General features: G+C 40.6%; 1 protein-coding gene across 4 annotated transcripts in view; it reads right to left on the reverse strand.

The window, feature by feature from the left end:
- Positions 1 to 25,502, reverse strand: part of PAM (peptidylglycine alpha-amidating monooxygenase) — a 299,102-nt gene that overhangs the window by 121,126 nt on the left and 152,474 nt on the right. For all 4 annotated transcript variants that reach the window (XM_077462333.1, XM_077462332.1, XM_077462330.1 and 1 more), the window contains exons 7-9: positions 21,687 to 21,770; positions 8,719 to 8,767; positions 6,922 to 6,989 (exon numbers count right to left, since the gene is read on the reverse strand). In XM_077462333.1, coding sequence (XP_077318459.1) covers positions 6,922 to 6,989; positions 8,719 to 8,767; positions 21,687 to 21,770 — 201 coding nt within the window. The remainder of the gene's footprint in view (positions 1 to 6,921; positions 6,990 to 8,718; positions 8,768 to 21,686; positions 21,771 to 25,502) is intronic.

Below are 25,502 nucleotides of genomic sequence, written 5' to 3' on the forward strand. Positions count from 1 at the left end.
AAGGACCAATCCCAGTGATTCAAGTAATTAAAGTAAGCTTGTGGTAGCAAGGGTAAGGTGTGAAAAATGGCATTTAAAAGATACCCTAGGCATGAATGAGCATTTAACCCTTGCAGTTTGGGGGTAGCCCCTCTGCAAGTGTGGTTTTGTATGTTCCTCAGAGTTTTTTAAAGACTTGATTTACAAAGGGATGATAACCTGTGTTAACCTTTTAACTACCCAACCAGGATCAAAGAGAAAGTTATATATTTTTAGAATTCCCCAGAACATGACTTGTACTTGAAGAGAGCACAAGCTGGAGTGAAAATGAATCCTTCAATAAATCTATGTCTAAGCCTCTTACATTGTCTTAATTCTTCCTAGTATTATCAGCCACAACTGTTGGCTGGAATAAGCAGCCTAATCAAAACTAAGATAAGCCATAGATGGCCAGAGTTCTCATCAATATCAAACAGAGATCAGAGGTCTGCCTGTCCTTTCCTCCCCAAATTGTTGCATGGCCAGATCTGTCAAAAGAGAACAGCCCACTATCTGATGCATGACTCAAAAATGTATCACGACCTTATTAATCCAGTCAGCACAGAAAATCTGGGGAAGAAAATAAAAATAATTTTCTGACATGCTGAAAATCCTCTACGTGCTCACCCGCTGAAGCAAACATATACATAGGTTGCACACACATGTAAATGGTGTTCACACCACACATGTGAAGTATCACCGCGAACGTTGGGGCACGAGCAATAATTCTAGTGCTAAACCTCCTCTGTAACTCTAAACAGCTAAACAGTAAAAAAAAAAAAAAAAAAATGTAAGCACCGCCTATGGAGAATTTTAAGCACCGTAGTTCGTTGCAATTCATCGCGTGACATGTTCGGTATCCATTAACTCAGCATAACATTTTTCATATTTTATAAAAAGAAAATTAGGTACAGTATCTCACAAAAGTGAGTACACCTTTCACATTTTTTTTAATATTTTATTATCTTTTCATGTGACAACACTGAAGAAATGACACTTTGCTACAATGTAAAGTAGTGAGTGTACAGCTTGTATAACAGTGTAAATTTGCTGTCCCCTCAAAATAACACAACACACAGCCATTAATGTCTAAACCTCTGGCGACAAAAGTGAAAATGTCCAATTTGGGCCCAAAGTCAATATTTTGTTTGGCCACCATTATTTTTCAGCACTGCCTTAACCCTCTTGGGCATGGAGTTCACCAGAACTTCACAGGTTGCCACTGGAGTGCTCTTCCACTCCTTCATGATGACATCACAGAGCTGGTGGTTGTTAGAGACCTTGCGCTCCTCCACCTTCCATTTGAGGATGCCCCACAGATGCTCAATAGGGTTTAGGTCTGGAGACATGCTTGGCCAGTCCTACACCTTTACCCTCAGCTTCTTTGGCAAGGCAGTGGTCATCTTGGAGGTATGTTTGGGGTCGTTATCTTGGAATACTGCCCTGTGGCCCAGTCTCTGAAGGGAGAGAATTATGGTCTGCTTCAGTATGTCACAGTACATGTTGGCATTCATGGTTCTGTCAATGAGCTGTAGCTTCCAGTGCCAGCAGCACTCATGCAGCCCCAGACCATGACACACCCACCACCATGCTTGACTGTAGGCAAGACACATTTGTCTTTTTACTCCACACCTGGTTGCAGCCACACGCTTGATACAAATAAGTTTATCTTGGTCATATCAGAACACAGGACATTCCCATAATCCATGTCCTTAGTCTGCTTGTCTTCAGAAAACTGCAGGCTTTCTTGTGCAACACCTTTATAAGAGGCTAAGTCCTTCTGGGACAACAGCCATGCAGACCAAGTTGATGTGATATGCGGCGTATGGTCTGATCACTGACAGGCTGACCCCCCACATCTTTGACCTCTGCAGCAATGCTGGCATGGCTCATACATCTATTTCCCAAAGAAATAGGATAGGACACTGGATAGGACGCTGTGCATTCAGCTTCTTTGGTGGACCATGGCGAGGCCTGTTCTGAGTGGAACCAATTCTGTTAAACCTCTGTATAGTCTTGGCCATCATGCTGCAGCTCAGTTTCAGTGGCTTGGCAATCTTTTTATAGCCTAGGCCATCTTTATGTAGCGCAACAAGTCTTTTTTAGTTCCTCAGAGAGTTATTTGCCATGAGGTGCCATGTTGAACTTCCAGTGACCAGTATGAGAGAGTTAGAGTGATAACAACCAATTTAACACACCTGCTCCCCATTCACACCTGGGACCTTGTAACACTAACAAGTCACATGACACCGGGGAGGGAAAATGGCTAATTGGTCTAATCTGAACATTTTCACTTAGGGGTGTACTCACGCCAAGCATGTTGCCAGCAGTTTAAACAACAATGGTTGTGTGCTGAGCTATTCTGAGGGGACAGCAAATTTACACTGTTATATAAGCTGTACACTCACTAGTTTACATTGTAGCAATTTGTCATTTCTTCAGTGTTGTCAACTAAAAAGACATAATAAAATATTTACAAAAAATGGGTGTGTACTCACTTTTTTTTTTTAGATACGGTATAATATATATATATATATATATATATATATATATATATATATATATATTTTTTTTTTTTTTTTTTTTTTTTATTCATGAAATTCATTTATTTTTCCAAAAAATATTGCATTTGAACTGCTGCACAAATACCGTGTGACATATAAAATTGAAACGATTGCCATTTTATTCACTAAGGTCTTGGTTAAAAAACATAAATGTTTGGGGGTTATAAGCAGTTTCTAGCAACAAAAAAAAATACTGATTTAAATTGGTAAACAAAAAGTGCCAAAAAAGACCTGGCAATGTATCTTATTCCTCTTGCTTCAACAGCAGGGTAATATGTGAACTTTCAGTCCCAACACATCCTTCACATTCGCAAACTGACAAATCTCCAAGTGATATTATATTACTATTTAATGTCAATGTTACCACTAGAACTAGTTCTATGTGTAAAAGAATGTTCACAGGATACAAAGAAATGTTGAAAACTGAAAGGCAAGCTGTCGGTTACTCTGCTCTTCCGTAACATATTAATGGCCTCTCTAGATTCCATTTTCAAAGTCAAAGATATCAGCTTTTACGAAAACAATATATCGGCTTTTGGGAAATCATGTCTAGCAGTATAAACATCAGTCTTAACTTACAATTTCTGAAAGATTATCGACTTCCTGTTTCTTATGTTAAAGACATGAAATTCTTCATTAAGAAATTGATTTTCAGACAGCTTACATTATTAGTAAATGAGACAAAGCCAATAACCATAATTGTGTTAATTTCTTAGCTTTATTAAGGAGGCATTTTGGTTTATACTAGGTGGCTTTCAAACAGTAAAAAAGTCTAAGAACTAAAACTGTATAACGAAGACCTCTTAAGAAAATAGCGACATAAGACAGCGATCCATTTGTCACCATCTTCTACAACCTTGAAACTGTCCATCACTTCTCTCGCTGTATAAATGTCTAATTCTCCCAGGTCCGAAATTTTAAGCTGACAGAATATGCAGCAGCTGTGCATTACAACCAATTAACTTTATTTTTCGCTTATTCAGCCAAGTTTTGAAAACGAAAGACAGAAGCTGATTGGTTGCCATGCACAGCCGCTCCAAATTCCGGCTGCTCCAATTTTAAAAGTGCCTTCAGTGAATGCTACGTCAGGAAGACAACTTCAACTTTTAGGAGTCAAGAGGGAATTGAATAAATCTACAGACACAGAAGAAAACTATGAACTTACACTAAATAAGGACAGTGGAAATTGGCGTTTAATACAAAATATAGTGACGATGTGCAAGTTGTAGTAAGCCAACACAATAATTTAAGAGTTGCAAAAGAACAAATAAAAGGCATTTGCTGAACTGGAGCTATGCACTAATATTTAAAATTTTACTGTGTTTAGGCTAAAAGGACTGATGACCTTTTCTACAGGTTACAATATTTTGTCAGACAATGCAAAAACAAGAATTAGCTAGTGGTATACTCTATGCACAGAGCTAGCACCGAGCTCTATAGTGTTCCAGACAATATCCTACACAAAGTGATGGTTTTCATGTTAAGTTAGCTATTATAATTGAGTACTTTCTGTGATACTTATTTTATTTGCACCAACATACAATTTTTCAGGACACGTTACACCTCATCCAATGCAAAAGATATAGCAAAGGCTCTCAAACAGGACAGAAGTTGAGAACAAGGATGAATTTGACCAAACACACCATCACAAAACATCAAAAAAAGAGGAGTTCTGACCACCTGTGGGACATTTCTCACAACCGGACCACACTACGGAAGACCTCAATGTCTTCGTACATAAAGGGAATTTCAAAACTGTTCAGGAAAGGAAAACATGTAAACTAATAATAGTTCTATTTGACACAAAAGATAACAAACTGAATTTAGATATGGGTTTTCTTAAGCCGGCCATACATGGAGCGAACGTCTGTCCTGCAACCCACGGTTGCAGGAAAAAAAAATTGCTCAATTCCAACCATCAACACAGATGGTGTTTATTCAGGTAAAGCTGTCCTTGCTGGGAGAAGACATTGATTATTGCTAGTAGCTATAGCAGCCGCTAGCGATATTTGCAAGAGAATCCAGCAAGTTAGTTGTACCCAATTTGATTGGTTGGTACATTCAGCCTGCCTATTAACGGTTTGAATCTCGGCTGGTGTTACTGCTGATCCAAAAAGTGTATGACCAGCCTTACTCATTATCCAACAGTTTTACAACTCCTCTGTGACTGTCATCCCTCCCTCCTGGTATATTGCTCTCCCTCTGTCTGATCTCACTAACTATGCTAGTTTTATTACCATTGTTGTATACATTTGTTTGGGTGTGTTTTTTACCTTTTCCTCAGAACTTTTTTTTTTTTTTTGACATTCTGCTAAAACTTCTGTGAATTAGTACTGCTTGGACCTTGAAGAAGGGGACATACCCTAAAAGCTTGTGCTGAAAAATTAGTGCAAATAGAAAAAAAGTATCACATCAAGTACTCAAATCGCTGTTATGGAATTACTTTACCTGAACAAAAATGGCAGTAACTGGCATTAATGATATGATACTACCACCTGTGAAACATTTACCATCATAAGTAATTCATATATAATCACTACCAAACTAATAATTAAATAGTTAATATGCAGTTATATCCAAGCTATTGTGAAACCCTCCAGTTACCATTTTTTATGGGAAAAACAGGAACATTCTCATATGTCTACACATTGTAAAACATATACCCTCTTCCTTTCTGAGGTCTGTTGCAACAATGTGAGTGATTTACCATCATCTTACATGACAGAAGTAATTCAATGCACCCAGCAACCAATTACCAGCAAGTAACCTGTGCCGTTTCTAGGCCACTCTTAGCCCCAGGCAGGGAAGAAAGCAGACAGTCTTCTCCCCAAGGACAGCATGTTACCATGTATTTGTCTAAAACACAATTCTAAACCTTCCTTAATGTCAAATGCAGGAAAACCAAATAAAATATAATGGGATGCAGTCAGTTTAGTCAGTATAGTACCCCAATATATGTTTAAGATGTACAAAAATAGAAAAAAAGCAGCGCAATAAAATTACACTAAAACCTATAGCGACACAAAAAATTAATATAGCACCAAATAATCATTAATAAATAAGTGAATATTGTAATTATGTATATTCCCTGGTAAATAACCAGTCTTCAATTCAAGGAAAAGATAGAGGATGATATCTAAGTCCAGTAAAATAAGTGAAAATGATAACTTAATAAAATTCTTCTGTGCAGACAAAACACCAATGCATGTGAACCTCCACCACACAACGTATGCGCTTACCAGAAGGCAAGCAGTGAAAAGCCTTGTATTGTAAGATCAACATCCGGACATCAACCCGACAATGGCAGGAGTTGGCTGTGAGTGTAATGAGACCAAGCCAAGAGATCGCAATTCGATCGGAAAATCAGCACCCAACGATCACAATCTCATTCTAAAGATGCAAGCTGCCTGCCTGTCTTACTGCCTTTATTATTTATCAAGTGATTGACCTTTAAATTATAAGCAGTGGCAAATGTCCTCTTCACTGTTCCACCACTGTTGCTCTTTTAAGTTGCTTTTCTAGCAACAAGACATCTGGATGTCTGTTCACATATTTGCACCACTTCCTGCAGTTGTGTGGTGGAGGTTCACATGCATTGGTGTTTTGTCTGCACAGAAGAATTCTATTAAGTTATCACTTTCACTTATTTCACTGGACTTCGATATCATCCTCTATCTTTTCCTTGAATTGAGGACTGGTTCTTTACCACGGAATATACATAATTACAATATTCACTTATTTATTAATGATTATTTGGTGCTATATTAATTTTATTTTGTGTCACTATATGTTTTAGTGTAATTTTAATGCGCTGCTTTTTTTCTATTTTTGTTCACGTTGTTTGTATGTATGTGTCTTACAAGTTGGGCTGCAGCTATATTTCGATTATTTAGGAATTATTCGTTTTTTAGCGTGGTATTCTACTTTTATTTTACTTATGTTTAAGATGCGTTTCATGATAAACGTAATCTGTTTGCGAACCTGAACAAATTCTAATAACACAAAAAGGCTGGAGTATCTGCACATCAAACTTTAGATGCACATATGCTGCCCACCTTAATATAACACTGATCTAACACAACATGCCTATACATACATACACATATAACATGCTCAGTTTTTTTTTTTTTTTAAAGTAGAGTTACATGAAATCATTCCCCTTTCCTTGTTTCTCTGCATCTTCAAGCTACTGCAAAGTTAAAAGGAGACACCTAAATGAGAGAACTGTATACCCAAAGCCATACAGCACTTATGTTTTGGGATAAAACGTAAAAAAACAAAAAAAAAACAAAAACATCTTTATACTTGTATAATTCAATAAACATGCAAGAATCCTTACTTTTTTCCCCCGCTGGGATTATAGTGTCCATAGACATCAGGAGATAAATGCCAGCAATCAGTGGCTGCCTACAAAAAAAAAAAAAAAAAAGTTTGTACTATACACAAGACTAGCCAAGTGTCTTAAGCCTTGTACATATGATCAGATTATTGGACCAATTTTTCATCATTTTTTGCTGTATGCTAGTCTCAAATCGAAAGCGAAGAAGTTATTCACCATCAAAAAATTTTGGTACAAATTCAACATCAAAAGTGACATAATGTGTTGAATTGTTTTGTATGTGTTCTTTCATTTCTGAGCATGCCTAGTTTTGCTCTTCAGATTTATTTTTGGCTGAAAACCATACTAATGAACAGAAAAAACAGACATTGCAGTCACATCAGACAAGATTTTGGAGCCTGCACATCCAGTTTTTGTCTGATGAAAATTCATAATTGGCTATCAAAGGCAACATACTAACTATCAGAAAATTGGCAGATCGTTCATCGGACAAAACTTTATTTCAGATTTTCTGATCGTGTGTACGGGCCTTTATTCTCCCCTCTCCCTTATTTGAAATGTCCCCTCATTTTGGTCTAATACACAAATTTGCTAAAGAACACTCCCAGTGGCAGCTGGCCTGAGATAAAGCACATCAGGGCCTGTGTGCGCACATTTTCCAGTTGAAAATAAAAGCACACCCCCATGAGTGAAAGGTTTATTTATAAAGCATATGTGTAAAGGGGATTTGGGGTGCCAATATACTCATCTGGTTCAGTGGTGCAATTTGATAAACAACAGGAAAGGAGGCTGTATGGTTAAAGGGCTTATGGTGGGGATGTGGCAGTTTGGGCTCACCTTCTAAGGTGGCATCAGGTGTCTATTTGCTCTCTTGGATTATCTTCAAAACTTTAAACTCCCTTGGTCCCTCAAAAACCTGTTGCACATGATTATGTATATATGGGGTGCAACTTAAATTGGTTAACTCTGATCCACCTCCTCATCCATATTACCTTATTATTGCTCATATGTAATAAGTGGCCTCTCTTTAGAATGTGTTAAGGTGGGAGAAAGTGGGTCAGGTCTTAACCAAAGGGACGGCCACTAGAAGAAGGATTACTAAAATGTGAGCAGGCACCAGTGGACCTAGGGACATTATGGAAGATGAGAACTTGTTTACCTCATGAGCATTTTCTACTTTCTTCCCTTTTTATGAAAGTTATACTAAGCAGCAAGGGTCACCAATCTGGACTCTTTTCAATCAGCAAGAAGTAGCTTCATAGTACTTCCATGTTGAAAACGCAACTTGTGTTGTCCAACCTTAGAAACTCACTGAAACAAAAGCTCAGATAACCTTAAACTTCCCAAAAGACACTCAAACTGCCTTTTGGCATGGCCCTGCTAAGAGTAAGGCTCGGTTCACACCAGACGCGGCACGACTTGCCGCGCCGCGACCTGCCGCGACCTCAGCGGCGACTTGCAAAATGACTTCTGTATAGAAGTCAATGCAAGTCGCCCGAGGTCGCCGCAAAAGTAGTACAGGAACCTTTTTTCTAAGTTGGAGCGACTCGAGTCGCTCCTACTAGAACGGTTCCGTAGTACAGAACGGGGGCGACTTGTCAGGTCGCGGCGCGGCAAGTCGTGCCGCGTCTGGTGTGAACCAAGCCTAAAGTGAACCACATCTCCTAGCAAAACTACTTTAACAAAGGCACGTCTGACAGTTTTGTAAAAAAAACTATTTTGGAATGACTAGTTTACGTCTAGTTAACAAATTAATAATCTAAGAAGCAATAATAAAAATATAAAAATGTCAATTACCTTTCTGGGGTTATCTGTACAGTTACGCCAGTGCAATCTTTATGTTTATCTAAGAAGAAAAGACAGAAGAGTCACTGATCGTGCCCTGCTACATCAAGCAAAGACCATTTTAAATGCCCGGAGAGAAAGCTATTAAATGAACATAGGAAAACTGCCAGCTCAGTCAAGCTACTGGCTGTGACTCATCTGTTCAAGACCCATTATTTTAATATACCACACTTTGAAATGTCCATTTAAAAGACCCAGTTTAATAGGAAGACAATCAGTATTGCAAAAATGAAAAGTTGCAAAACAAAACAGAATGAGAAAGGGTAGCTGTGTGTTTTTTTCTCCTATTTTTTGTGCTGGTTATTATTATTATTATACAGGATTTATATAGTGCCAACAATTTGCGCAGCACTTTTACAACGAGGACAGACAGTACAGTTACAATACAATTCAATAAAGGAGGAATAAGAGGGCCCTGCTCGTTAGCGCTTACAATATATAAGAGGGTCAAGTGAAAAAAAAAAAAAGTAATAACTGTGGGTGATGAACGGATGAAAAAAAATGAAAAAGCAGTGGGTAGGATAGACTTCTCTGAAGAGGAGGGTTTTCATGGATCATCTAAAAGCTAATAGAGTAGATCTTTCATTTTCCACATTTTCAGCAAAGAGCGGTCTGAAGTCCACTCTCCACTGATGTCACTGCAATCAGTCTAGGCAGCGAGTCATCCTGACTTCCAAAGTCTGGATCCACCAGCTGCCTTTACTGATGGCAGTCCCAGCGAGCCGCTGAGGCAGCAGCTCCCCACTCCTCCACAGCTCAGCACTCCAATGAGCGTGGAGGAACAGAGAGGAAAGATGCTGACTGACAGCAGCTCTCTGCTGGGGGGGGGGGAGCGAGAACCTAACCATCAGTGATGTTCGGTGGCTCTGTTCTCAGTTCGGTCTGATGCGGCATCCACCTAGGCAAGTATAAAAAAAAACACCACTCTTATCTTTTAAGAGCTTTGTTGTTTCACTGGTTAGAAAGTGTTGTATTTTGGAGATGTTTTGCGAAGGTTGAGGCAGCAAGATTTGGACAGTGATAGGAAGAGTTCAGAGTTCAGGACCACACCTAGGACCTTGGAAAGTGGGGATGGGCCGATAGTTGTGCTTTTGATGTTGACAGAGAGATCAGGTGAAGGTGCATTTGGGGGAGGAAAAATTATAAGTTCGGTTTTGGATAGACTGAGTTTGAGGAATTGGTGTGACATCCAGACTGATATATCTGTTAGTAAATTAGTGGTACATGAGGAGACTAAGGGAGTGAGCTGAGGGTTAGAAAAATACATTTGGGTGTCATCAGCGTAGAGATGGTATTTGAAGCCTTGGGAGGCCATCAGCTGACCCAGGGAGGAGGTGTAGATTGAAAATAGGAGAGGCATAAGAACAGAACCTTGGGGGACCACAGCAGAGAAAGGAATAGAAGAGGAGGAAGTAGTAGAGTTAAGCAACGCTAAAAGGTGCGGTTGGATAAGTAGGAAGAGAACCAGCGAAGAGTACAGTCAAGGAGACCAACGGCATGGAGTTTTTGGAGAAGGGGGTGGTCAACCTATCAAAGGCAGCAGAAAGGTCCAATAGTAGGAGTGCAGAATAGTGTCCATTGGTTTTGGCCGTTAGTAGATCGTTTGTTAGTTTTAGAAGAGCAGTTTTTGTGGAGTGTTGAGGATGAAATCCAGACTGAAGGGGTCCAAGAAGGTAATTCTAGGCAAGGTGGTTGCTCAGGCAGTTATTGACCAGACATTCAAGGAGTTTGGATAAACAGGGGAGCAAGGAGATGGGGCGTAGGTTGTTAAGATTGGTTGGGTCCAATGACTACTGAAATACTGTAGTCAGAACTGCCACAAAGAAATGCACCATTTGCATTGAGACAACAAATACATATCTTCAAGGCATCAGGGTCCCACATATACTCTCAGTAATGTACAAGATCAATAGTACAAAGCAACCCAGAACATTCACAGAAAGTATTAGTTATCACTTTCAGGACAAAATCCCAAAACAAAAAGCAGTTTATTCTTTATACAACCCCAATTTCAAAAACATTGTGACGTTGTTTAAACAGAACGCAATGATTTGCAACTCTCATAAACCCATATTTTATTCACAATCGAAAATAAAAAAAAAACATATCAAATGTTTAAACTGAGAAAATGTACCATTTTAAGACAGACAAGGTAATTGTGAAATTGATGGCAGCAATACATCTCAAATGTTGGGACAGGACAACAAAAAGCTGTCAAAGTAAAACCCCACATCCAATAAAGTTGAGATAGGGCCACGTTTGTCACAGTGTGAAATCCCCTCTTCTTTTAACAACACTCTGTAAACTGGGAACTGAGACCAGTTGCTGGCGTTTTCTGCTCTAAAACCTGGAGATACAGTATCTTTCAGCATTAATGATTCCATGCGCAAACTACCCATTCCATACCCACTAATACATTCCCATATCATCAGAGATGCAGGCTTTTAAACGGATTGCTGATAAGCTGAAAGCTCCCCCTCCTCTTTAGTCTGTAAGACGCTGAGCCCATGTTTGCCTGGCAAAAAAAATTGGAATTCATCCGACCACAAAATTTACCACTTTGCAACAGACCATTTTAAATGAGCTTTGGCCCAGTGAAGACTGTGGAGTTTCTAGATCACGTTCAGATTTGGTTCCTCTTTGCATGACAGAGCTTTAATTAGCTTTTTTGGATAGCACGGCGAACTGTGTTCACAGACTGTTATTTTCTTAGACGTATTCCTGGGCTCATACAGTGATGTTCATCACAGAATCATGCCTGTCCTTAACGCGGTGCTGTCTGAGGGCCAGAAGACCACGGGCATCCAATATTGCGTTTCGGCCTTGTCCCTTGCGCACAGAGATTTCTACAGATTCTCTGAATCTTTTGATATCATTTACAGTAGATGAGAAATTTGAAGTCTTTGCAATTTTATGTTGCCAAATATCATTCTGAAATGGTTTGATGATTTTTAGAAGGAGCTTTTCACAGATTGGTGATCCTCTGCCCACCTTTAATGCCAAGACACCCTGACTCTCTAAGAGGCCCTTTTTATACCCAGTCATGTTACTGACCTGTTGCTAATGAACCAAATTAGTTGCAACATGTTCTTCCCACTATTGCTCAATAGTATCGCTTACTTTGCCAGCTTTTTGTTGCCCTGTCTCAACTTGAGACTTGTTGCTGCCATCATTTTCAAAATAACTTTTTTCTCCTTAAAATGGTGCAGTTTAAACATTTGATATATTTCCTATTGTGAACAAAATATGCATTCATGAGATTTGCAAATCATTTCATTCTGTTTTTATGTATATTTTACACAACGTTCCAACTGTTTTGGATTTGTATAAGCCTATAAGGTGTTGATTCTTTATTTAAAATAGTGGGCACTGATGATAGCCAGCAATCTTAAAATAGCTGTATGCAGTTGGAATAAATGATTCCATTATATATTGGACTGTATCTATGTTTTAAAGTAGTAGTTCTGGGTGTAAATTTGACCCAGGGGCATATAGGAATAATCTGTACCTACTTAAAGTGTAATCGAAGTCCTAAAAAAATACATCACTGACAGGTAGGCTTTTATTGCATAAAAGATAATGTATGTCTTTTTGCAAAAAAAAAAAAAAAAAAAGCTGCTCTCCTGCCTGCACAGTTTATTGTGCATTATTGCCAAACTTTTGTTTAATCTTATTTTGTGCCTGGCAAATCACGATGGCTGAGGACACCAAACCCAGAAAAAGACCAGAAAAAAATGTTAGCAGCAGTGGTGTGAGAAGGAAGATTATAGCTTTTGCATCGCTGTAAGGAGCTGTTTGGCAGGTAAGTCTGCGATATTGCACAAATAGGCATGCATGAAGCATATATGGCAAAACCTTGAGAACTGTCTGCAGAGCTTAGCAGAATAAACCGATTATTTTTAAAATTGTGATGGAAGTGATTCTAATTTAAAGTTAACCTTTACCTCCCCTCTGGGTATTATTCTGACCCAGTGCCTTCAACATTTTCCAAATCACTGACAAAAATAAACATGCAGTTCAAGAAAGTCAGAATTATTTCACTAATCCTTATCTGCAAACCTATTCAAAGTCATTGGCTCAAAAGACATGAGGGTCAGCAAGTCAGGCAACTGACATTCATAAAATGAGAATTCAGCAATGGCAGATTTCATGTTTCTCCAGCAAATTTTTCCTTTAGGCTCCATGCACACTTGTACAACTCCAAAGTTGCGCTCACTTTGGACTGCAACTTTGACATGACTTTGGCTTTGACCAGTGATAATGGACAACTGCTGCATTGTATAACATTCTATGGCCCTCAAGTTGTAAAAGTCAGACCAAAAGTAGTGAATGAACTACTCTGAATTTGCTGCAACTTCAAGTCGCACATTATATGAATGGTTATCAATGGAAAACATGGGAAACGACTTAGCATGTGACTTTGATGTGCAACATTGCATGACAAGTGTGCATGGAGCCTTAACATGAACCTGTCCCCGCCGGAAAAACAGATCCAGCTGGTGGGCAATTAAAAGGTTGCAGCTTGGGGGGCGTGGCTACCGCGCTGCTGGATGGAAGTCTGCTAGCACAGCTCCGCTCCAGCAACGGGAACCGAGCGACACACAGCTACCACTGCTGACTTTTAAACGCCTTACAGGACACCTGAAGACCGGGGCACCTAGGCGGAATGTCCAGGAAGCGGAGAGGAGCGGTGGCTCCACAGAAACTGGACGATTTCTTCCGACCGACAGGTCGCGACCCGAGGCAAGATGGTGCCGGCCCATGCTCACGCGCGGCCTCCTCCTCAGACGGCTCTGCAGCAACCAGCCCGGAGAATGGAGAGGCAGATCACCGCCGCTCCCCGGAGGTCTCCACACCGCTGTCTCGAAGCCCAGCCAAATCCAAGCCACGAATGGCTCTGGACATCACACAGGTGAGAAAAGACCGGGATCCATTAGAAGACACAAGGGAACTCATTGACCCCTTCACTGCCTTCCCCACCACGGATGGGCCCATTTCTGACACAACCCTGAAGGAGATGCTTCTCTCACTCCGCACCTCCATGCACAATGACATGCTTCTTTGCCTTAACAACTTTAAAACTGAGGTGGGAGAACTGGGCTCACGAGTTGACCATATTGAATCTAAAATGGGAGACTTTGCCACTTCACATAATACCCTGATTGACGCGCACAGCGACCAAGCTGCAGAAGTCGCATGGCTCAAAGCCAAAGTCGCAGACTTGGAAGACAGGTCCCGCAGGAATAATATTAGGATGCGGGGGGTTCCGGAGGATGTCCTCCCTGCACAACTTCAGCAGTATGCACAAGACCTAATGAAAACATTCCTCCCCTCTCTGCCCCATACGGAGCTGCAAATAGACCGTATACACCGGTTGCCCAAACCAGCTTTTCTCTCTGACAATATACCTCGTGACGTCTTAATGAGAGTTCATTTTTTTCAGACAAAGGAGCAACTCATGTCTGCTTTCCGCAAACAACAGAACCCGCCTGCAGAGTACGCTCGCATCCAATTGTTTGCCGACCTTTCACAGTTTACTATGCAGAAGCGCAAATCCCTTCTGTCGGTAACGAAGGCTTTGCGTAACCACAACATTCAGTACAGGTGGGGTTACCCAGTTAAACTAACAGTCACCCACGAGGGCAAAACTACTGTGATCACCTCCATTGATGAAGGCCTCGCACTATTGCGGTCATTAGACATTCTCCCTGCCCCGACTTCAGATGGCGCTTCCCCCTCCTCTAACGACCATTTACAAATGGAATGGCAAAAGGTGGTGCGCAAGAAGAAAAACAAATGAAGTCAGCCTTGGATACACATTTCACGATGTGTTCGTGTTCTTCACACAACAATAGTGTTCCTGTTGCACTGAGAACCCCAACTCAGTGCGTTTATTCTTCCCCCCCTTGAATATAGGCAGATGTTATGCCTCTACGTGCAGGTTTGCACCTATTTTTTACACAGAACTTTGTTTGCTTGTTTTTCTTTTTGTTCTTTTCTCTCCCCCCCCCCCCCCTTTTTACTCCTTTCTAGAGGGCATGCTCGGTCTACCTGTCGTGACAACCACCGCTCTGCCAACAAGTCTCCTTGCCACAACGGAAGAAGACCTTTGGGACATTCTGGAATCGTGCTTCAGGTACCCTCCTTATCTCATAATCATCCTGATCCTTAATGATGGCTATCAATATAGTTTCATTTAACGTTAATGGTCTGAACCACCCTGCCAAGAGGTCTTCTCTTTGGAAAGAGGCGGCTAAATTAAATGCTGATGTTCTCTGCATTCAGGAGACCCATTTTGCGGCTGACTCTGTGCCCCAATTTCGCCACAAAAACTTTCCGCACATCTTCATGGCTTCTAGCGCCAAAAAGCAAAGGGGAGTCCTGATTGCTATCAAAGATTCAGTTGCATTCTCCATGAAGGACCTTCTGGCCGACCCAGAAGGTCGTTATCTCATACTGAGATGTGATCTCAATAACAAACCCTACACTGTAGTAAACCTGTATGCACCCAACTCTCACCAATTACGATTTCTGAAACGCCTTCACAAGAAAATTTACGCCAACAAGTATGGATCAGTAGTGATATGTGGAGATCATAACCTGACGCCGGATCACACTATGGACACTACATCCACAGCTAGACGACAACCACCTTCACTTCAACCTCTCCTACATGCGGAGGACCTGTTTGATGTTTGGAGATGTCAGCACGCTAACGAGCGTGACTATTCCTATCACTCCTTAAGGCATAATACGTACTCTAGAATTGATTTAATTTTAGTTGATAAACATCTCTTACAGGGAGTGTCCTCTTCCACCATACATGATATTACGTGGTCTGATCATGCTCCCGTCTCTGTCGTGGTGGTGGAGGGGCACACTCCAAGCCCTGCGTATTTGTGGAGGGCTAACCCTCGTATCTTTCAAAAACCGGAACACTCTGGGAATGTGGCTGCCAGCCTCTCTGAACTTTTCTCTTTAAATGACCAGTCGGTTTCGGATCCCATGATGCTGTGGTGTGCGCACAAAGCGTATATAAGAGGTGTAATGTTACAAATATGTGCAAGGGAAAAAAGGCAGAGGACTCAAAAACTTGACCAAATTATCCATAAAATTAGATCCTTAGAATCACTTAATAAGATAGGTGCGACCTTACAGCTTGCGCACAGTCTTGCCCAATACCGCTCCGAGCTCAGACTTCTATCGATAGAAAAATACGACAAACATGTCAGATATTTCAAACTGTCCCACTACTCCTCTGGGAATCGGGCGGGCAAGTTTCTCGCCCAAAGGCTCAGAGCAGCAAGAATTAAATCAAAAATTTCGTACCTGATCCATCCTCCAACTAAACGGAAAATTTATAACCCCAAAGAAATAGCAAACTCATTTGCTGAATACTATGCCTCACTCTATAATTTGAAGGACGACCCCAACACCCCTCAACCAAATGAACATATTATACAAGAGTTCTTGGCGAAAATCAAATTGCCCTCCCTTACCCCCGATCAACTTAACTCCTTGAACTCCCCTATTACAGAACCCGAGATTAGAAGAATCATTAGAACTCTCCCTCTGGGGAAGTCCCCAGGCCCAGATGGGCTCCCCAATGACTATTATAGGTCTTTTCAAGACAACCTTATCCCAACACTTATCAATGTTTTCTCAACAGCGATGTCCTCTGCCTCGTTTCCTGCTGAAATGCTTAAAGCATATGTGGTTACAATCCCGAAACCAGGAAAAGAACCCACTTCACCAGCCAACTTTAGGCCGATCTCATTACTTAACTCTGATGTTAAGCTATATGCGAAAATCCTCGCACATAGACTACTCACGATCCTGCCTGGTCTGGTGGGTGCTGACCAGGCGGGCTTCACTCCGGGTAGGCAGGCCTCAGATGCCACGAGAAGAGTTATTAACATTATGCAATACGCGAGGACCTGTCGGGTGCCTTCTCTGCTCCTCTCTCTGGATGCGGAGAAGGCATTCGACAGGATTCATTGGGGATACATGAGGCTTACATTGCAGAAGTATGGCTTTGCAGGCCCTATCCTATCGGCCATAATGGCCCTCTACTCCTCCCCCTGTGCACAAGTCTATACATCTAATATGCTATCGACCACTTTTTCCATATCTAATGGTACTAGACAGGGCTGTCCTCCATCTCCTACTATCTTTAATTTACTCATGGAGCCCCTAGCGGAAAGGATCAGGACTCACCCTAATATTGCTGGCTTTGATCTTCCGCATAGTTCACATGTCATCAATTTATTTGCGGATGATATCATCCTGTTTCTAACCTCGCCACGAACTTCCCTTCCCCACACCCACAGCACACTTATGGAATTTTGTAATATATCCTACTATAAAGTCAACTGCACGAAATCGCTTATTTTTCCATTAGGACTTCCTTCCCCCCTTTGTGAATCCTTACAAAACGCTTTCCCCTACACATGGAGCAAAGAGGGTATAACTTACCTGGATATAAAAATTACTGATCTAAAGACGATAGCAGACGCTAACTATGGGCCCCTCATAGACAAGCTTACTAAAGAAGCCAAACGCTTGGCTAATACTGAACTGACCTGGACAGGTAGACTTGCTACATTTAAAATGCTACTTCTCCCTCAAGTGCTGTATGTCTTCCGGACCCTGCCTGTCCCGGTAAAATCGAAACATATTAAGGCTCTTAACTCTCTACTTAAAAATTTCATTTGGAGAGGTTCGAGACCTAGGTGTGCAAAACCTTTACTGATCAAACATAGGTCGGCCGGGGGGATGGGTCTGGTCGACATGCAGGACTACTACAGAGCTTCCATTCTCACCCAACTGCGGAAGTGGTTCCACCAACCGATGGACACCCCTTGGTGCTCTGTCGAGCGTGCCCTGAGCCCGACCAAGGACCTTATACAGTTGCTGTGGGCTGACGCCCTACATCCAACTCCCACACGGGATCTTCCCCCCACTCTCCGTGCCTCCCTAGATGCATGGAGGTCCTTTTTAAAACTTCCTCTGCCATCTGACAGACTGACTACCGTCCCAATACCCTTATCGACCTTACAACAGACCATTCCCAACTTATTAATCACGAGCTGGCAGGAAAAGGGACTACACTTTATTTCTGATCTATATGATGGGAACTCTCTTATTCCCTTCGACATTCTCCGTCTTCGTTTTACCTTAAATGCATCTGACCAATATAAATACAACCAAATCTACCACTTTTGCAGGTCAATTACTACACCCACCATTCGCCTTTCAAAAGAGGCCTGGCAATTTTTTCATACGTCCCTTCTATCTGTTAAAGGTATCTCCTTATTTTATAATCTATTCCAATGTAAAATGGACTTTGTTAAATCACCCCCCTATCTCAAATGGGAAGCCGACCTCCAGTCGACTTTTACTATTCCACAGTGGAAGGAAGCTTTCAAGTGGATATACAGAGCCTCTAAATGCGTGAACCATTGGGAACTCTCACAAAAGATTGCCCTCCGGTGGTATCTTACCCCATACAGAGTTGCACAGTTCGGTAGGGGTGGATCACCGTTGTGCTGGAGGAGCTGTGGGGAAATAGGCAACTTACTCCATGTGTTTTGGACTTGTAAACATCTCACTAGCTACTGGAATTCCATATTCCGTGCGATCTCCAGTATCACGGGCATTATCACTCCCCCCAGCCCGGCCCTAGCCATACTAAATCTAGGAATAGACTCTTTTCCACCAGAATTTAAAATAGTAGTTACCCACGTCTTGATAATTGCCAGGTCTCTAATTACAAGACAATGGAAGAACAATAAAGCCCCGGAAGTAGCCGAGGTCTTTTCCACTACGCAGACCCATTATACCTATGAGTCACTAATAGCAGCTGCAGGGGGAAACTCAAAATATTTTGATGGTAAATGGCAGTGTTGGACATCTTGGTACAAACGCAGGGATTGACTGATATCCCCACCCAGGTAGACTGAACTAGACCGAATACACCCTCCCCATCCCCTTTTCTGATCCCCCTTCTTATGCCCCCTATTGCAATTTCTTTTGTACATAATAATCGGTAGAATAATGTTATAACTGAATACTGGTATGAAGGTACTTGCGCGGCCCGGGGATGTCAGATGGCTACCTTATGTACGAGTTAAGCTATGTCTGATTCACGATCTGACACTCCCTAGCCGGCGCATTTGTTGAAATTTACATCGGATGGTTTACTCACACCACTGAACCGATATCCTGTAACTGAGATTTGGGGTTTTTGTTTTCTATGTTTTCTATGTTCTTGGTATTTTATTTTACCTTTCTCCCCTTCTATTTCTTGCCAGTAGGCCTAAGACAATGTGAGATCGACATATGTTAATTGCTGGGCAAGTTGTTTTCTGTTTTCTGTCTGCCCTATGTTTCTTGTATTTTTGTACTTTGAAAAATCTTAATAAAGACTATTTACAAAAAAAAGGTTGCAGCTTTCTGTGGGTCACTGCTGACATGTCCAGAAACATCACATGGTATGTTCTCTCCTGGGGCTGGGGTTCCTGCTAGACACTATGGAATACAGTAATGACACAGTGAGTGATGGGAGGAACCACAGAGGCAGGGAGCACACAATTTGACAAATCCAGTAGTGGCAGCAGAAACTCCTAGAGTGCTTCAAGTGAAGCTTTAACACGCCGTCCATTGGAAAGGCAAGTATAAAACTAACTTTTTTTGGGGGGGGGGTGGGGGGATTGGGTAACTTTTTAACAACTTGCCTACTGGGCACCTTTACCCACTTCCTGCCCAAGTCAATTTTAAGCTTTCAGTGCTCTCACACTTTGAACGACAATTGTGCAGTCATGCAGCAATGTATCCAAATGAAATGATTAGCAATTTTTTTTTTGTCAATTGGAGCCTTCTTTTGTAAAAAATTCGGAAAACTATTTATCATTTTCCTTCCACTTCACAATTATGTGCCACTTTGTGTTGGTCTATCACATAACATCCCAAAAAAATAAGTTTACATTTTTTTGGTTGTAAAATGGCAAAACGTGGAAAATGTCAAGAGGTGTGAATACTTTTTCATGGCACTGTATATCAGTCAGCCAATGAGATAACTTATTTGTCAGTATATAGCCTTAATGTACTACCTAAATAATGTGTCCTGACAGCTAAAGTATTGGGTAAATATTGTAACAGCTGTCCACACTTTGTGCAAGCAACAGAACTAGACCTGACTGCACTTAGCCACATATAACAGATCATAGGAGTACCGAAGCATGGGACAATAAATGTCAAACAGAGAAACACAGGGATGTTACGTTCTTTATGAGCCTGTGATCGGATATAGTTTTAGCAAGCTTAAACATGGGGAGACCTCTTTATCTTACCATTTGTATTCCTGCCCAATGAGAAGACAAAGGGAAGGCTAGTAAAATGAAAAGTTGTAGACCTGACTATTGCTGAATAGTGGGCTTACCCAACCAATAACCGGCTACACAATGCAGCAGAGATTGAGGAATTCAATGTTCTCATATGTTGCCAAGTGAATGTGTGTGTATATATATATATATATATATATATATATATATATATATATATATATATATATATATATATATATATATATATATATATATATATATAAATGTAAATTAATTTAACTGGCTGCATTTCCACTGTGAGAACTCAGAATTGAAGCAATATCGCAAACACTTTTGTCTTTCAGTATGGGATTATGAGCAATTTTTCATTCATTGTTTTTAAAAGCCATCCATGCAAAGACAATGAAAAAAGTAAAAAATAAAATAAAAAAGCAGAAACCTACTGATGGAAATTAATGGTGAGACTTTACATTAGCTGCTCAAGTATTGATCTGCAGTTCTTTGTACATGCAACATAAATCAGTAAATCTTTGCCAATTATATAGTTCAAGTGGCCATTGATGTGCCCTAATATTGTGTAGGCATTATTCTAATCATCTTTTGCTTGATCAAAAGGCCTTTTATGTGTTTCGTTAAATGACAAAACTAATATTAAGGTAAGCATCTCATTTGAGATCACAAACTGCTTGATGTAGGCAGCTCTTGTATACAGTAAGTTCATCCACAGTGTAGAGCAGGGGGTCTCCAAATTGCAGCCCATGAGCCAGATGTGGCCTTTTGCTCGCCCTTATCTTTCCCCTGGGGTAGTATTCCTCCTATTTACACCACAGCTGGTATTCTATCTTTGGTGCAAAGTTCTGGAGAGTTAATAAGTGGAATAAGCCCGCAGGGCTTTATCTTTCCACCTCCACCAAATACAGCTTTGAAACCCTGCAACTTCACAGCTGCATGTCAGTGCAACTTCAGGTGCAACTTTGAAGACATCTGTGCGACTTCATGCACAGATGTCTATGCAAGTCGCACCTGAACTTGCAAAAAGTAGTGCAAGAACTACTTTTAAAATCGGTATGACTCAGTCACAGTGATTTGTCCACCTCCATTGCAGACAATAGGGTGAGACTTGTCATGCGATTTGAAACGTATCTACTTAAAGCATATCAGGCATTAGGGCTGCCCGGGGCATTCTCAATGCACCTGGTGTGAATAGGTTCTTAATGTAGATGCCCTCTTGGCTGCAACACCACCTTGATTGAGGTCTCTCTTCTCTAATCAGGCAGGGCATACACAACTGAAAATAAGCTGGTTTATGCGGTGTACTGTTGTCTGTTCAACAGACAAGCTTCTGTCCAATGGTCTTGCTGGAAAACCAGCATCTGTTTAGCGATAGCATGCATGAGCGATGTGGATGAAGGGATCTGTACTTTTTTTTTTTTTTTTTGTTCAACCCACCAGTTGAATGAAAATTTAAAAAAACGCCAAGTGTATAACCCTGCTTTAGAATAAACATGATACCATCAAACTCTGTAGCATAATCAGTTGACCGTTTTTATATTTCTCAGGCTTAAGACCACTTACCTTGGAATGCCTTTGCATCTCCGTAATGAACTTGGAGCACAAAATATTTAATTCCAGAGTTTCCTCCCACTTTAAAGCCAACACCTAAATGGAAGATATCAATAGAAAATAAAAGTCTTAGTGATAAAAGGTAATAAAGCACAAGTAGTATAGTAGACGTACATGTATGTGTGCCTAGTTAAAGATTCAATTGGTGGATGGTCAACACTTTTTATAGGTTTTGTTCTCCTTCAAATGACTTTCACATACATTTTTATACAAGTCACCTCTAGCAACAATTTATCAATACATCAGCCATTTATCAATGAAGCAGACAGACTTGTTGAAAGGCACACCACTGAAAAATGCAAGCAGAAAAGAAAACTATGAAGCATTATAGTGCATCTTGTGGACTTAAACTTATCAGGAGAGAAATACAAGAGATTTCACTTCTGATGTGTTTTTAAAGGTTCTAAGCCAGCTGTCTTCATTCTTGTATTCCTTCACAGTGGATAACTGATCTAGAACAATGTCTTGGTGCTTCACTAGCAGTGTTTTTTTAAATCCTGGGTCTCAGTAGGTAGTAAGGAAACAATAAGGAACACAGCCCAAAAATGGTGCCTTCAACGCAATGGCACCCACAATTTTATATTCTGACATATTAGAATGCCATGCATAAAAAAAATAAAAAATCACCCACTCCGTCTACATGTATATGACCTAAACAAATGAAGGACTTTTTTTTTTCATGATCTAAATGAGGCTGAGAATAGGGGTATGGAGTGTGAGACACGTGTAGTCTTACAGAATGGGAGATTATGATTTCAGGGAACAGCAGTTATCTTCCACAGGGCAAGGGGTTGAATTAAAAAAAAAAAAAAAAAAATGTCATGTCATAGGAAATGTCTGGCGATATTCATTGGTTGAAAAGTATTTTTTCCTTGCCGAATACCGATTAAGCCAATATGCAGAAACAGAAAGAGGAAAGAAAAAAAAAGGAGCAGCACACTAAAAAGACATACAAAATATAAACACACATATACACACAATATAAATATAAAGAATATATATATATATATATATATATATATATATATATATATATATATTAACATATATATAATATACAAAAAATAATAACCTCTTTACAGGATATCTACACAATTACAAATAGAGTAAACAGTATAAAAATTGTATTTAAAAGGTAATATAATATTATGAAGCACTAACGTACAAGGACACATATACACAGGATAAAAAACACTTAAGTATACACATGTAACCCCATCCATCAATATAGATTCAGCCCTCAAAGGACTCAAGATTCTGGAGTTGTGCTGACACAGTTCAATACAGATGAAATAAACGCAACATCATATAGACAAAAGCAAAAAATAAATAAAAATCAGGTAAGTAAAACATATAGCATTCCCTAAGCTAGTCAAAGACCTATAAGATGAACAGGTGATGCCAACCCAGGGAAAATGTTTCAGTGGGGCATGACACACATCACAGCCATTTACCACTTTGTCTGTAGCTAACAAAACTTCCATACTTACGGAAGGATTTTTGGTGGCACCCTTATGTTGTTGCCAGGGTACATACATACACATATACACATATTATGGTAGTTTTTCATTTAGTCAATTTCATGTTCTTTATAGGTGTTTTTGGATGTTTTGTTATTGATATCATTATAAGGAATATGTTCCAGTGGTAAATTTCAACAACTGGACCTTTTCTTTGTACATGTTTTTTATGCCCTCTATACTCCAATGCAAATTTACATTGTGGTGTATGTGTTGCATGTATTTGAATTTATTTGGAGATAGGGGGCGCTGTGACAGGTTTTGAGCCTCCCCCGTCTAAAGACCGGATCATCCGATCACTAGATGCAATGATTTCCTGGTGAGCTTTGTGACGTACACACGTGACCGCCATTACGGGGTAGTGGCAACACCCCCTTTTCCCGATCTGGGGACTGCGGGCTGTTGTGATGCACACTGTGGCCATCATGTGACTTGCTGACGTTGTTGCAAGTCTAATGACGATCTGGCAGACACACCCCGTTTAAAGCAGAAGAATGGAGTTATGACGCGCATCACCAGTGTCACATGATTCATTCAGCGGGACTTGCTCGGATTAACAGCGATCCCGCTGGTCAGGCAATTCGTGACCCCGGTGTTTAAATGTGGCGATGTCCGGCTCCTGGTATGAGGAGAATGGGCACGTGTAACATTTTTTATCAGGTGATTTGTGCAATGAAAATAAGGACTCCCTGTCATGAGGTGCGATACACCAGAATTCCATCGATCAATATACTTCGACTGATGCACGTCTAAAAATCTAAATATGAGATTTGGATATTATAAGTTGTAGCGTGGTATCTGGTTTTGAAATACAGGATATAGTTACATAGTTCGTAAGGTTGAATAAAGACACCAGTCCATCCAGTTCAACCTGAGCGAGTGTCTACAATTGTCCCTATCCCTGTACATTGCGCACTCACATCGGCCCCTACCGTCAAGGAACCAACATTAGCATTCCATCCATGGCCTGAGTGAAATTGAGGCTTGGAGGGCATGTTCCGCTGTCCATTTCCGGCCCCGCCCCTTCTGGGGCGGTCTCTGGCATTTGGAAAGTTTATTTAAGGACTATCAATGTGAGGGGACACAGTATGCCCCAGTTGAAGACCCCTAGAGTCGAAAAACACATAGGGAGAGCATTTACTGCACCCCACATAGCTTTTATATTTTCTATTTGTGATCACTTAAAAAAAAAAAAAAAATGTTTGTATGACATAATTTAATAAACCTATTAGTTTGACCTGCACCATCTGGAGCCCTCTTTTTTTCTTCCATATTTTTTCCCATTTTGGAGCCTATGAGGACTTATCTTTTGGCACACATATTCCAAGTGTATAGTAGCCGTGGAGATTGCAGACTGGGAATCAGAAACCCTGCATCTGAACCATCTGTACATCGTACATACACAGCACCTGATCCGGATCACCTAGGACAGTGATGGCGAACCTTGGCACCCCAGATGTTTTGGAACTACATTTCCCATGATGCTCATGCACTCTGCAGTGTAGGTAAGCATCATGGGAAACTTAGTTCCAAAACATCTGGGGTGCCAAGGTTCGCCATCACTGACCTAGGATCTGAAGCCTTACTGGCCCACTGTCGTATGACACGTGCGTCCATCTCAGTCAGTAAGAGTGTCCATCTTCTCATCTATGAAGGCTCTGCCTTAGAGTGACTACAGACAACTTGTTTCTCTGTTCCGGTTGGGTGTCACTGAATAGGAGGCAGTTTCCTCTGTTCACTTTTTTGTCTTTATGGACGTTTTTCTAACATCCATTGGAGTTGTTTCACTTTAACTGGACTCATTATATATATTGGGTCTAGTATGATACGCACAGTTTTCAGACATTTATTTATTTAAACATCCATATTGTGTTTTTTGATACATTTCTTGATAATTCTACTTAATTTCATTAGCGCTACACTATTTGTCCACCAACAGTGATTAGCCGACCGAAGAAGACAAAGGCAGCAGCTACTTTTGAAAATATATATATATTTTTTTTACACCATATAGTTCACAAAACCCAAAGTAACTGCACACATTTAACCACTTCAGCCCCGGACCATTTGGCTGCCAAATGACCAGGCCAGTTTTTGTGATTTGGCACTATAACTGAAAATTGGCGGTCATGCGACGTGGCTTCCAAACAAAAGTGACGTCCTTTTGTTCCCACAAATAGAGCTTTCTTTTGGTGGTATTTGATCACCTCTGCGGTTTTTATTTTTTGCGCTATAAAAGAAAAATAAA

Source organism: Lithobates pipiens, unplaced genomic scaffold, assembly GCF_037356315.1.
Source record: "Lithobates pipiens isolate NorthernLeopardFrog02 unplaced genomic scaffold, aLitPip1_a1.2 Scaffold_3, whole genome shotgun sequence".
Lineage (NCBI taxonomy): Eukaryota > Metazoa > Chordata > Amphibia > Anura > Ranidae > Lithobates > Lithobates pipiens.